At 38.4% G+C, this 15,109-nt stretch overlaps 1 protein-coding gene across 3 annotated transcripts in view; it reads left to right on the forward strand.

The window, feature by feature from the left end:
* Positions 1 to 13,725, forward strand: part of WDR26 (WD repeat domain 26) — a 42,176-nt gene extending 28,451 nt beyond the window's left edge. For 2 of the 3 annotated variants that reach the window (XM_090048010.1, XM_090047997.1), the window contains 5 exons: positions 604 to 749; positions 1,939 to 2,017; positions 2,608 to 2,737; positions 7,092 to 7,277; positions 8,836 to 13,725. In XM_090048010.1, the coding sequence (XP_089904136.1) occupies positions 604 to 749; positions 1,939 to 2,017; positions 2,608 to 2,737; positions 7,092 to 7,277; positions 8,836 to 8,861 (567 nt within the window). In that variant the 3' untranslated portion in view covers positions 8,862 to 13,725. Of the gene's footprint in view, positions 1 to 603; positions 750 to 1,938; positions 2,018 to 2,607; positions 2,738 to 3,855; positions 4,022 to 7,091; positions 7,278 to 8,835 lie in introns of those variants that run through there. The other variant, XR_016442414.1, reaches the window with a different exon arrangement.
* The last annotated feature ends 1,384 nt before the right edge of the window (positions 13,726 to 15,109 follow it).

Genomic DNA, 15,109 nt, shown 5'->3' on the forward strand with positions numbered 1-15,109 from the left:
ACCCCTGAGTTAATTCATAAACTCCTTTTTTCACAGGAGTATAGAAATCATAATCCCACAAAGTAACCAGGTTTTACTGTAGCTGAGAGATCATTGACTACTTAATCTATTTAAGCAGCAGAAGTTGGCTTTCTGTAGAATTAATCTGCATAGCTTTTCATGCTAAAATGTAAAATATTCTTGGGAGGGGTGGGGAAGGTTAGTTTTATGGATAATTTTTCATGTCTAGAGCTTTCTTTTAGGTCTGGCTTGTCATTGGTTGTGTCACTGGGTTGGTAGTACTGATTTTTTTTGGGTGGGGGGAAGTGGAGCAATCCCTCTCTGGAGAAGTGAGATCTCACAGTTAGTGGTGAGCATGACCCAGAGCATGAATTGTGCTTGGATCAGACTTCCATTAAAAGGAAATGGGATAGGATTCTCAGGCCCCTTGAATATCTATTGGCTGTAATCAAAAACAAAATAATACTTGTTTACGTGATCACAAGGTATTATGTGACGCAGGAAAAGTTTTTCTTTTCTTTATGTAATTGTTAATAAAAGCTGCCAGTGCAACTCTTTGGAAGTCTAACTTTTAATGTCTCTTATGATTTCTTTCATAATTAGGATCTAGATGGTAATCTCCTTGACTCTTGGGAAGGGGTTAGAGTGCAATGCCTGTGGTGCTTGAGTGACGGGAAGACTGTTCTGGCATCAGACACACACCAGCGAATTCGAGGCTATAATTTTGAGGACCTTACAGACAGGAACATGTAAGTATTCTAGGGCAAATTCAGATGTTATAGTGTAATCCTCTACTGAGCAAACAGTTGATATAATATGTAAATAGTTGCTCTGGCATGAGTCGGCAACCTTTTACTAACAGCAGGTTGCATTAATACAACTTGATCCTAAGGAAGGCCAGAGGGGACAGTTAGGTAATCTGTCAATAGGTGGCATGTTTTCACACATTTACTAATGGCATGGTTAACAGGCCAGATAAAATCTCCTTTGTGGGCTGGATCTGACTGTTGATTACAGACTCTTGACCTACAGCATACCTACAACATACATCTTCCTGTAGCCTCTGCAAGTACTGAAATAGAACCAGAGGACTGAATATAGATTCTTTTGCCCATCCACTTCCATGTACAAAAACTATAATAGACTGTTATTTGTGAAATGGTAATTGGAAGTAATGCAGTCGAAAGCACTTGTCATTGTAGCAGGGTTGCCAACCCAAGACAGGCTTCTTTTTATTTACTGATGATCTGCAAACTTGTAGCTGATGTCATTATTGACATGTTTACAAAATATAAATGTAACCCTTCTGCCAGGCTCCAGGTAAGGGCCAGGTTCAGACCTAGGAGTTTAACACCAGCCCTAATAAGTGTTTGGCTGTCAGTAAAATGTTTACAGATATTTTTCTTTTTGCAGAAAAAAAAAAAAATTGGAATGGCAACCTTGCTTGACTGTAGCAGTGGCTTTATACTATTTTGGGCCCCACACCAGGGGTTCCTACTCTCCGCCATCCCAGCATGGATATCCAAAGGACAACTGTCTGCCTATTTGTGACCTAGAAGTGTTACAGGCAGGTGATAGGATACAGCAGCACCTGGCTGGGGTTGGGAGAGAGGGAGATCTGGAGACTCCCATGAGCTGCAAAACTATGACAAGGCTCACTTCTCCATGCTGTGCTTCTGCTCAGGCACCAGGTGGTGCTGCTCTGCTACCTGTGTCGAAACTTCCTCTGACTTCTCTCTAACTAGAGAGCTTCAATCAAGCTCCCAGTTCTTAGGTTTTTTTATGGATGGCTTATTTTTAAACAGATTTTAACTTTGTGTTTATGGATAGCTGGCAACCCTGCTTCGCAGTTTTCCATTCTTTCTGATGAAATGTCCAAAGTGTGGTAGTGCAGATCTTTTTTTAACAAGCTTATGATGTTTTGTTATATAATTTCAGAGTACAAGAAGATCATCCTATTATGTCATTTACTATTTCAAAAAATGGCCGCCTAGCTTTGTTAAATGTAGCAACTCAGGTGAGTTAATGGAAATGCAAACTAACACTTTTTATCACACTTCATGTTTAGAAAATATTTGAGGGAAACTTGAACATTCCTAATAGTGGACAAAGTAATATTTTACACTTGCTCTGTGGTGTGCGTAATTTTGCTGTTCTCCAAAAGGAAGGTAGTTCTTTTTCCTCCATACCCCTTTTAAGAAATCTTTAAACCCAGTATGATTTTAGAAATACCTTTTGACTGTGTAAGTTACAAAACCTATATTGGTAAATAATAAACTGTTTTCTGTATTTGGTTTCCCAGCAGTGCATCAGTATCTCAACATGATTTGTGAACCATTGGTATTCCACATCAGCTCTTTTTACAGTTTTCAAAATTTAAGTATTTTTGAAAACTACAATGTTATAAATTGGGGGTTCTAGAAAGAGAGGCACCACAGAATAAAAACTAAGGTATTATTTTAGCGCACAGCTATTCAGCTGAACTGTCTTGGGTCTAGCTTCATTGCCTGAGATGACTGAAACACCATGAGGTTAGAATACTTCAGAGAAAGGTAATGGACATCTTTTTTTGATAAAATCTCCACTGTGTTCTTTGTCTGCCCACAGGGAGTTCACTTATGGGACTTGCAAGACCGAGTTTTAGTGAGAAAGTATCAAGGTGTTACACAAGGTTTTTACACAATTCACTCTTGTTTTGGAGGCCATAATGAAGACTTCATCGCTAGTGGCAGTGAAGGTAACATCAATTTAACTGCAGTCTATTTTTTTAAATAAAATGCACACTTCCTGCATAAAAGGGAATGTATACATATTTCTGTAAGCATTTTAATGCTGTTCCTAGCAACTGCCACCGCCTAGAAAGAAATAACTTGTTAACAAGTATTTCTTGATGCTTTTGGTATTTATATATGCATTGTAAGCAACAATGCTACATTAGTAGAATGGCCTGTATGATCTCATGGGCATCTTGTGTGTCACCCTTTTTAAGGGATTAATACTTCCAAGAATCTTTTAAAATTTGTGTGGGGGTGTGGTATGGTTGGGCTGTGGGGGGGGGGGAACAGACGCTTTGCATTGTGTTCAGAACCAAAGTAGTTCTGAAGTGAATAACTTAAATGTGATTGGTATTTTATCAGATAGGTGTGGTTAGATTGTTTTGGTTCTAGGAGAGCATTCATCTCAACTTGGATAGGACTATTTAGACTAGGAATAAAGTTTCAAAGTCTTCAGTCAATGACATAGCAACTATAGTGGATTTGTTATGGCTTGTAAATAGTCTGTGGCAAGAATAGAATGTAGTTAATGGAACTTGCTCTGAACTGGTTCAGTCTTGTGAGCAGTTAAGTGCTTTCAACTCCCATTGACCTCAGTGGGAATTGAGGATGCTGAACCCTGTTTTAGGCACAATATTTGTAGGCAGTGACTGAGACAACTAAGTACTTGCTATTTATACTCAGTAGTTCACTATAGCCTTTTTGGAAGGTAGAAATCTTGGCCAGCACGTTAGGGTAATTTTCCTTTTCTTCTTGGAAAGTATCAAGAAAGCTCTTGAAATTTTAAACCAAACCACCCTACCCCATATCAGTTGAAGGATAGATGACAGTGTCATCCTCATTTGTTTATTGGGTTTTTTATTTCTTTAAGTCAGAATCCTGGTTTGGGGGTAGTACCTTGTGTACCAGAAAGTTCAGAGTCTGTGTTGAGATCTCATGATATTTTGTGCATGTGTGGGTGTCCACCAATCCCTTTTTTGTGAAAGTTCACTTTTTTGACAGACTATGTCTAACATGAATGTGGTAATGAATTTATCCAAGTTGTCATCTTAAGAACAGCTTTTTTATTTTTCATTTTCAGTGTCTAAAAACTACCCAGCTGTAGTTGAAGCTGATGGCACCTAATTTAGATTCGGACTGCCTGAGGCTGTTGCCTCTTTGCACTGAATTGTTGCAAATATGGCTGCTGTGAAAGTCTAAGTACAAAAAAGTAACAGATTAATAAGTCATAACCTCTTAAATTTAAGGTATGTTGTCAGCTAGGTAGGCTTTTTTCTACTATCTGCACAAATAAGAAGAAAATGAGGCCTCTTTAAAGTAAAATTGATTTCTGCATCAGTCTGGCTCATTTGTGGAGTTTTCCATTTAAATTAAAACAAAACAAAAAAAGACATCCTTTTCCATACCAAGATGCTGGCTTGTCTTTACACTTTGAGTGTACCACCTTGAGCAAATGGCTCATGGATTTTCTTAAACACAGAAAAGCATAAACGACACGTGCCTTCTGAGGCTGGGTGGGGGGCATGGTTACTACCCACAGGCAACAGCAGTGCCAGTGGCAGGGGCATGGTGATGGTAAGTGGGGACCGCCACGGTGACGTTGGCAGTGAGGGCGGGCCGAACGGGGACCACCCACAGGTGGCCACAGAAGTGTTGGTAGCAAGGGGATTTGGGAGTGGCAAGCAGTAAGCAGGGACCGCCCGCACCTGGCAGCAACTTTGGCTGTGGCCAGCCTCTGGGGGACACATGCCCCCCTCCCCCCCCCACACACATGCATCACCTATGCAGAAAAGAGATATCTAGTAGGCCTGTGCGAAGCAGCAGGTATTTGCTTTGGATTTGAATTTGGCTGATTCAGAAGGACTGTGATTCAATTCAGTGATTTGAATCACTGTCCTGATTCGATTTGGCTGATTCAGAGGTTTGGTGCAGATTCGGAGATTTGGCCATAGACTATAATGGGGCATCACTAAAATACCTATAACTTTGTCATTTTTTTGCAGATTCGGATGAAAACAGCAGGGATGGTAGCCCCTTCTGAGGGCATGAAGCCTGCCAAGTTTCAAGGAGATAGGTGCAGGGGTCAGAGATGACCTGAGCAGGGGACAGGGCCTGGGGCAAATCAGCCTGTGCAGGGCTCTGCCCCCAAGCACCCCAGAGACTAAGAAGCCAGCAGCAGATTTGGGGAGGGGGTGTTGCAGTGTGGCTGGATGTGAAGCCAGTGGTGGTGCTGAGTCATTGCAGCTGCTCTGCCTGGCTCTGCAGAGCTGCCCAAAGTACAGGACCTGGGGCAGTTGCCCTGATTCGCACACCACCCCCCCCTTCCCCCAACAGCCCTGGCAGGGGTTTCTGTGAAAGTGCACATCAAACTGTTGAAAGTAAAACTCGTATCACTTGTGTGTGTGGGGAAAGATCAGTCACTGGCCAGCTACAAATGTCAATATCAGAGCAGTCTTTCCCTTACCACTCTCAGCCTTTTCCATATATGGAAGATCACCCCATCCCCCTCAGTCTTCTCAGTTTCTGTTTGCTGAAAGCCTTCTGAAACTCTCAGAGCCAATTTTTGGAGGCTCCTGATTCGATTCACACCTTTTTAATGGGTCTCCCAATTCAATTCGGATTTGGAGGTTCGGCTGCTGAATCTCCTCCGAATCAAATTGGCTACCAAAGCTTCGCACAGCCCTAATATTTAGGCCCGTAGCAGTAGCAGACATTAAATTTGTCACGCATTACATGTAACTATTGCATCACAGTCGCATACCAGCTGGTCATATGTTAAAACTATGGTGGATGTTTCCACCACATGTTAAAACAAAGTTGTAGGTTTAGTGAGCAGTTTTGTGGATGATGGGCTACTTTTTATCCAATGATAAACTGTTGTGGCATGTGGTATGTTACTGTCACGCACATAATGCTTGACAAATGTGATATCTGTCAAGAGGCCTTAGTCTCCTGAAATGAGGAGTGTGAAATGTAAATGCAAGCTGGCGTATTTGTTTTAAATTCTCTAATGCAGTGATGGCTTATTAAAATGAGCTGATTAAGCAAAAAGCAATTGATTTATCAAATAATTATCTGATCTTGTTCTAGCAGGTAGGTCCAGAGACTGTGGCTGTTTGTTTTTAAGGGGTTGGGAGGCAGAGGAAGTAGGCTGCTCAAATGTTCATGCTAAGCTTTCAGAACAGCATTAGATGTGAGAGCTGAAATGTTGTCATAGTTTCTTTTGAAGATTTTGATTTGGAAATACTAGTAGTAGTGCATGTGTTCCTGAGCAGATGTTTCATGTAGTTCTGTCTATATCTGTTTGGGATGGGGCCTGGTATAGCACTAAGTAACAACTTCCATCCACATGTTTGTCAGACTATCAGTCTACACTTGTCTGAATATCTTTTAACCAGTTGCTCTATAATGAACTTCATTTTATTTAGACTAGTGTGGTTTTGAGACTCCATTGAATCACTTCACCAATTACTGTTCCTCGAATTATACTGCTGGGAAGGAGAAAGGGGGGCATGTCTGCCCTTCAGATGTGGTGGTGGCTCCTGAAATGTTCACAATTTATTCAATATATGGGTCTTGAAGCATTGGTATCAAGGTTGGTCAGTAATTGTTCACAACTTACCCCTGTGCGTAGGGGGGGTTGCTGAGCCAAAGCTAGTTGTCTGTTGTGAAACTATTTAGAAAGAAATAGATTAAGAAGGCTAGAACTTTGAAGGTCTTTTAATATTAAGGTGCATCTTCTAGTGATTAGGGATGTGACTTTTGTCTGCTGCCTCTTTAGGAACATTTGTTTCAAAATATTTGTTAAAATAAATTTAAGGTGTATATTTCAAATACAGTGGTATAATAAAAATGTAAAGTTTTAAGATGTAGTTCAACGGTTGTTCTAGGCTTAGTTTGCAAGTGGATACATATTCTTTTATTTAGGAGGAGCATGATTTGTCTTATCTATACTTTGACAGTTGTATGATTGCAGTTGAATTCTTCGTTCGTTAGTGATCTTACTAGACTTGCAAGACTTGTTTATTAATGAGACTTGCCTATGTTTTCTTGATCAGTTTACCTTTAAATTTAAAAGGAAAATCTTGTTGCTGTAGGTTCATCAGGGCCTTAGTTTTAGAATTTGTAACATTGAAAGTGTATGTGTGCATGTATGCAGGGTGGGGGAGGTTATACAGTGTTGATATCTAAGAACTAAATGTGTATGTGGAAGAATTTAAATGTCATGTTTTCTGAATTTTTCTTTTTTCTTTTTTTTTTAAAGACCATTAATTCAGTATTTCCCATTCTGCTTCTTAAAACAAATGTTTTGTTTAGATCACAAAGTCTATATTTGGCACAAACGTAGTGAGCTGCCAATTGCGGAGCTGACAGGGCACACACGTACTGTTAACTGTGTCAGCTGGAACCCGCAGATTCCATCCATGATGGCCAGCGCCTCCGATGATGGCACTGTTAGAATATGGGGACCAGCACCTTTTGTAGACAACCAGGATATTGAAGGTAAAACTGCTTGTGTACAGATTGTACTAGGGGCTTCTGCAAGTGAAATGGACTCCCAGCCACTTGCTTTGGATCTATAATTTAACATGCAACACTAAATAGCTCCTGGGTGTTGGACAGAACCATTGCCTCTTCTGGGGGGGGGAGGGGGAACCCTCTGTCATCTTCAGAATCATCAGTATGCTTATTCCACAGACTTCCCTAGTGAAGCCATTGGAGCCTTCCAGTTCTCATTTTAAACCTCCAGTATGGAGCTGGAGTGAACTGCAAGGATGTGTCCTCTGGAAAACCCAAATCAGTGACCTAGTATAGCCAAGGTTATGGCACTGCAAGCCCCCTCTCTTGCCACCACTTAACCATGTCCAAAATAACTGCCCTGTTGTAGTGAGAGGGTCCACAGCCATCCAGTCTGTGGCTCATCTGTTTGAAACTACTGGTGAGGTAGGTGTTAGACTTCCATCCAGTAATATGGCCTAAATTAAATCAATCCTAGACTTAAAGGCAGGGCGGGGTAGCACCTTTACAAACTGATTCTGAGGCATGAACTCTTGTAGGGGACAGCCTACTTCCATTCAGTGTCTGGCTAGGCCATTGCCTATGAAAGGTCATGCCTTTGAATCAGTTAGTGTCTAAAGTGTTACCCGGCCTGACCTTCTGTCCAACTTGAGACTAATCAGCTAACTATGTCTCTGGACTGAAAACAGGGTATATACTACCCCACCCTTCAGTCCCAGCCCACTCCAAATATTTTCCAACTTCCTGTCCTTCAGTGGTTCCATTCCTTTTCTTTCCTACTTTCCTGACCCTATTTCTGTTAGATTTCAGGCTCCTTTCCAGCCCCCATCCCAAAGAAAACATTTGTATAACATAACAGGAAAGGGATGGAACTTTCAGTGCTGTGGATTTCTTTTATGTAACTGCGTGAAACTTGGGAACAGTTAGATTAGCTTTCCTATGCTTCAGGAACCTTTTAAAATATGGCAAACAGTGAAAACATGTTAATTACAAAAGGTTGATGTTCCCCAAATCCAAGTGAAGCAGTATTGGTAATGTGATATAATTAAAGCAGGTCAAAGAGACATACAGCCTTATTTCTTTGAAGAGCTAAATAGTGAGATCCCAATTTAAACAAAAATTGTTGCCATGCTGGATGAGACTCCAGTTCATTACTTTGTTTTTCATTGCATCGCTGTTTCATTAAGTAGCATATGTTCAGTAACAAAATTTCCTTCCAATACCCTATATTAATATCCTGAGAGGAGAACAAGCTATGCTTAAAGCAACAAAATGAAACACCTTTTGGCAATTATTTCTATCATGCATACTTCTTGATGAAGTGAGAAGCTGTAAAATTTAAATACACTAATGGAACTGGAGAGAGTAGTTCTATGTAAGAGAGTGCCAGTTCTCTCTTCATTGCATGGTAGTAAAACCTTATTTCTATATTTTTATCTAAGTATATGCAAATTTGTATTTGTAATAGAGGTATTTAAATAGATGTAAAAATACTTCAAAGTGTAATATTTTTCCCCCTTTGTTTCATCTTGTCTTTGCTCAGAGGAATGCAGTAGCATGGATAGTTGATGGAGAATTTGGAGCAGACGACTTCTGTTTAACTTAATTAGTCGTATTTTAAATGGCTTGGGATTTGGTGCAAACAAACATGATTGATAGCTGGACAGACATGCTCGTCATGAAAAAAAGAACCATTTCTGAAGCCCGATCGGGGCCAAACATTTACCACCTTGCTTCATAGTAACCAGTTGAGATGAAGCACGTCGTTTAGAGCGTTGTTGGACACCGTGTTGAATTACCCCCCCATCGGTTGTGAAGAACTGTGCTACATTCAGGCTAACCATTGAACTCAGTATATATATTTTTTTCCCTCCTGCCTTTTGTCTGGCGGGCTACTGTTCTTGTTGCTCTTCTGTGTAATGAAGTTTAAATGCTTGTTTGGAAAACTTTATTTAACAGTTTAGAAGGCTTGATAGAAAGAGTGCTTTAGTCTGAAGAGTACACATTGGATAGGAAAGTATTTCCTTCTCTTGTTTCTCTAAATCTCTCTCCGCCTTATTTAGCTTGAGATCTTTGCAGCTTGGTTCATGGATTCTAGCCTTGCCCGTTGCGCAGTATATATAAATCCAGGTGATAAACAAGTGAACTATGTCAAAAGCACTCAGTATCACATTTGACAAAAAGTTTTGTACTTTTCACATGGCTCGTTGCCCTGTAAAGGGGTAAACAGCACAATTTTTTAAAAATAAATTATTTATAGGATTAAAATGACTTCATTTGTATACATTTGGAATTTAAACCAGCCTAAAAAGTGTCATGCAATGCAGTATAATTAATGTTCTTCTAGAGTGTTGTGCAAGACCTGGCCAAAAGCAGTGGCTGTAAGGAATTTTACACAGGCTACAAAAAGTATTGTTTTAAAAGAGAAACCTCATTGCCCATCCTAATGAAGAAATTGAATTATTTAGAAGCAAGAAACATCAGGTTGCAGTATGAAACTACTAGGTTAATAAACAGGACAAAGTTTGGATTACATAAAAACAGACTTCTTGCATATATTTAATTTGTGTAGCAATATTAGGAAAGAGCTGGAACAAATAATTACTTTGTAATTTTAAAAACTTAATAAGAGTACCTAACCTTTCAAATTTCAGTACATTTTTAAAACTTCCCTTTTTAGGTTAAGGGAAGAATTACACACCTGCAATATTTTCTTTAGCCTTTGATTAACAAATGCATAGATTTTTGAGAATATACTTTTAAGTTTACAGGTTTAAATGTCTCTTTTGGATCTTGTTCTGAACTGGTGCTGTGGAATAACCTGACATTTTAGGAATGGTTAATTTAATTTCCTGTGTAAAAACACTTAGTTTGAGTACTTTATGCTTCTTAAAATAAACAGATGGCCTGGTATCTCTATTGTGCTTCTGCACTACTCTGCATTTGGTTCATGGTATGGTTTTGAACTCCCTTTTTTCTAATTCAAAGGTAAGGGTAGTATCGGGACTGCTTGGAAATAAGAAATTGCATGCCCTCTTCCTTGCTATCATGAAAGGTGTGAAGAAAGGAGTGGATGAGGCTGTTTCCTACTGAAGCTAAGTGAATCTACACTAGTGTGTCATTGGTTGGGTGGAGGGATAACTTTGCTAGGGTCCATGGGAAGATGGAAAGATTCATGGCTGGATAACAAGAATGAGAGAAATGGCACAGTAATGGGTCCCTTTGTAAAGGGAAAGAAAACCAAATGGATTCTTCTAAGGTTTACAAAGCAGGATGGATTTGAACAGACTATGGCTGTTTAACAGGTTCTTCTCATGCTTGTGTTTAATCTTAAATCCCATTTTCCGTGTACTTGCTGAGATGAACCTTTTAATCTAACCAGTTTTATTCCTCTCTGGTGTGGTACTGCCAAACTGAAATGAGGGCTGCATAGCATACACATATCCTCAATCTAGTTTTGTTTTTCCTTCAGCGTTCCACAATCTGCTTTAAAATTGCACTGTGAGAATTTAATAATCCTGGAACATGAGGATGCATAGATTTTTTTTTTTTTTTTTTTTTTTTTAACAATGAAAGTTTAGGCTTTTCTCCCCCTGCCCACCCACTCATTCTTTAGACCAGCATTCTGTGATTCGTGCTACAGTTGCAGCATGACTTCTCCTGTGGCAAGGGCGGGGGGGGAAAAAACCCCCTAAACTATTATAATCTCTTTGAGACTCGGAATTTATTTGAAACCAAATTTGTATACAGCACTTACATATTTGAACTATAGTATAATTGTTTAGCAGCAGCAATATTATTATTCATTACTTTCAAAGCTTCATATGTATTATGTTAAATACATATGTTAAGGTGGGATTTTTAAACTTTTAGAGCATGACATTATCCTAAGTTGTTGGGGGGTTTTGACAACTTTCAATTCTTTTATAATGTTCAGTTACCAGAGTTACTACTATGGTGCATTTAATTGATGAGGTGCTCAGTCTGGCACTGCTTGCTTGCCCCATGTTGCCCTTGACTTTGTATGAGTTTTGAGCACAAAAAAAATGCAGGCCAAAGCTCCTACTGTATTCCCAGAAGTTTTTATATATATATAAAAAAATAAATAAATAAAATTCCTTCCACAGGATTTGTGTAGAATACTGCCTGTAAAAACTGATAGCAGGAATTCCACAGCCGGTAAAAGCTACAAGGGCACATCTAGCCAATACCTGACTTTTTTATAGGGGTGCATATCTAGGAATATTAATTTAAATTTATCTTGGAAAAACATTCTCCCCTCCATCTCCAAAACCAAGAATTAAGAGCTTCTAAAAGTCAGTGTATACTCTTAAAATATATGGAAAACAATTTAGAGAGGGGCTAAGGAGAAGTACACGTTTTTATTTTTCATTTTAATTTAGTTATGTGACTATGCAATATAAATGAAAGGCTTATGTATCAGATGGAGTGGTTTATGTCCAGAATTTTTCTTAAGGTTCCTGTCGACATTTTGTGTTGCCTCTCTGACTTCTGCAGAAATTGATAGAAAGGAGAGACTGCATGACAAAAATTGATGGTACATAATTTGATATCAAAATTAGCTGTAAACCTACAGACAGTAAATGATGCAACTATAGCTGCTGCTTTAGGATTAGTCTACAAGAGATCAGCCTAAACTCTTTCTAACATGCCATCACACATTCATTACATGGTTTGAAAAGTACTAATACTTTTTGCACATAGACCAAAAAAAAAATGAGATTTTGGCAATGGAAAAAGCAAATGCTATTTGCTCATCTGCAATGTGTTAACTTCCATGTGCTTAAAAATGTTCCCAAGCTGGGATTTAAGGGTTAGAGCAAGTTCAAGACACTTGCTTTCAATGATCAGTTATTTCTAGTTACTGATTCTACAATCCTGGGAGAACCTACTATAAATTTGTATTTTACTTTTATTTTTGCCTTCAATACTGTTTTGTAGCTGTCCTACAATTCATAATAGCTACAGATTATTAGCAGGGCAAACCTTTCATGAATTATGCTCCTGAGCTGTTCAGGTAAGTAACTCCTAAGAGAGATGATGGAGCACAAAAGGGGAAATAAGCTGTTACAAATCTCTCCTTCTGGGAAAACATAGCTTTGTTCATTTTCCCTAATATAAATTTTTCAGATCTAAAACAAAGTGAATGTAGTAACTTTACAAGTAGACAAAGATGCAAGCTAGAGAGCTGTTAAACTCTTGGCAGTAACTTCTCAGCCTGGTTTCAAGCCAGTAATTTTAAGCGGAGTGTTTTATGTCTATTGATGTGATGAGATGCCATTAAACAACACTCCCACCTTTTAAAAGAAAAAAATCTTTAGGATGCTTCATGGAAACCAGAACTGCCCTGTTGAGTGAATATATTTTATATGCACAAGGTGGTGGGGGAGGGGGGTACAACACAAGTCTAGTTCACAATAGAGTTTCTGTTGACTGGTAGCTCGTGGGGTGGGGGGAAGAGAGAAGACAGACTTTTAGTAGACCTGTGTTCATATCTATATCCCAGAACATGCAAGTTGCCTCAACGTGACTTAGTTTGGAACAACTATTTAAAAAGGAACATCAGTCCTATATTATGGCTTAAAAACCCACATTGGCTCAGGACCATTATTGGCTGTCATTTTATTCAAAAATGCTAATTTGTAAGACCATTAGAAAAAATTCATTAACACTTTGACACTTTTTTTTGAACAGGGTGGACTTAATTGAATTGTGTAGTGTTTTTGAACTGCTACAGTAGCTGCCTCTAGTTGCTGAAACAAATATAAACACATTTCCTGTCTTTGAATTCAGATGACCTGGATTCAGTAAAACTGTGTGAATGTTTCCTATGTAGTATGAATGGGTGTATGTGTGTCCCATAAACAGACAGAGAACCAAGTGTTCTAGGTACTTTTCATGTTTACTGCATACTTTAAGTCACATTGTGTGTATGTGAAGTGTTCTCTGACTTCAAGACTTTGGTTAATACCAGTATATTTTTATAAATTTTAAATTCAATGTGCCCCATGTTTACTTGAGCATTTTTCATTCTTAGGGTAAACGTGCTAGATCTGAATCTTAACATTTTTAGGCACAGATGGAAAAAGTTATTGGCTCTTCGAAAATGTATGGAACAAAAATGGATCCTCAAAGCATGTGTTTACTTACAAACCAAGCTGTAGAGATCAAGACAAGAACTTTATTGTTGATCTCAAAATTTCTAAATTGTCAAAATTTCTATGGAGTTGTGGTGGAACTAGTTAACACTTAGAGCTTTTGGTATGTAATGACTTTGCTATGGACTGATATTAAATGTTTCAAAGGATTGCGTTCTTAAACTTTCTGGATTTTTTTGTTACTCTCCTCTTGGATTATATTAAGTAGTTCAAATTTCTTTGCTATATTACATTAAAAACATAAGAATGTTGGGTCTCGTATTTATTTTCACTCATTTTACTAATTATTTACAGAACACCTTTTAACTTTTTTTTATTTTATAAATGTGTAGTATGTTAAACATCTTCAAAAATTGTTCGATTGGAACATTAACTTCTGATTTTGTTTTTATTAGGGTTTTTTAAAAAAAATACACTTTTTCCATGTTGGTGCACAGCACTTAACTGTTTGTATTCCCTTTCTTTTCAATTCAATAAACAGAATGAATAACTGGACTGAACAGTTCTTAAGTCTTCTCAACTTCAGTCACATAGCTGTCATTTGGATGACCCACTTCACCTCCGGCCTTGACAATGCATTATTTTAATTATTTTTATATATAGGAAAATTTTATTTGCATCTTAAATGAAACTGAAAGTGTCCGTATTTGCCCATATGTAGACCCCCATTTTGCTTGCTCAGACTTAACCTGGCTTGTACTTATATAATACTTTGCAATTTTGGAGTGCTTTACTTTCAAGGGTCTTTCTGGGGCCTATTCGTGTTACGAGAGCATCTGTTCCTTGAATGTTTGTAGTATGTTTTGTTCCTTGGTATCTGTAAATATTACTCCTGTTTGCAAATATAGCAGCGCGTGCTGAGTGTAAGAGCTTGGTTCTAAGAGTCAGATCACAAAGGCATCTGTCCCTTTATGTGAAATGAGAAGCTGGTGACTCAAGCTGCTGTTTAAGCAGTGGGGGCAGGGATCCCTTAACTAACATATCTATTCCCATCAACAGTTACCACCACTATATCTCCCATGTACTTTGCAGTTGTTTCTCCAAATGCTTAACATGTCTGTGGAAATGGGCTAACACCTTTCTAAAAAAAAAAAAAAAAAAAGTAACTCTTAAAGAGTTAATAAGAATAATAGTATTATTATTAAAACTGGCTAACCCCTTTGTACCCATTCCTCCTATTCATGGAAAACTGCATCTTGAAAACTAGGTGATCACTTTTAGCTTTCAGCCCCGGGGGAAAAAAATGTCAAAACCTTAATGAGACGTTTGTTTGTTTGTTTGTTCCCCCATCTCATAGAAGTTTATAGTATTTTTTTTTGTATACTTGCTTCCAGTTGAAGTGTATAAATAGTTATGCATCGTAACAAGATACTTAAGGGTCATTATTTACAGACTATTTGAAACTCAGAGCATAAATCTGGTTGCATGTTATAATACTGGACAGGCTTCTCACCTTATAAATAAAGGGGTTGATTCTATGTCTTGGCACCTATTAGCATCAGGGAGGAGAAATAATATTTTGCGTTATGGCACTTGGACTTGCTGGAACAGCAAAATAGGATAGCTGTCACAGGTATATAACTATGGTGTTTAGAGAACACTTCAGATGCTAGTAAGAAGACAAGATGGCAAGAGAAA

Source organism: Crocodylus siamensis, chromosome 1, assembly GCF_052110815.1.
Source record: "Crocodylus siamensis isolate JL-2025a chromosome 1, ASM5211081v1, whole genome shotgun sequence".
NCBI lineage: Eukaryota > Metazoa > Chordata > Crocodylia > Crocodylidae > Crocodylus > Crocodylus siamensis.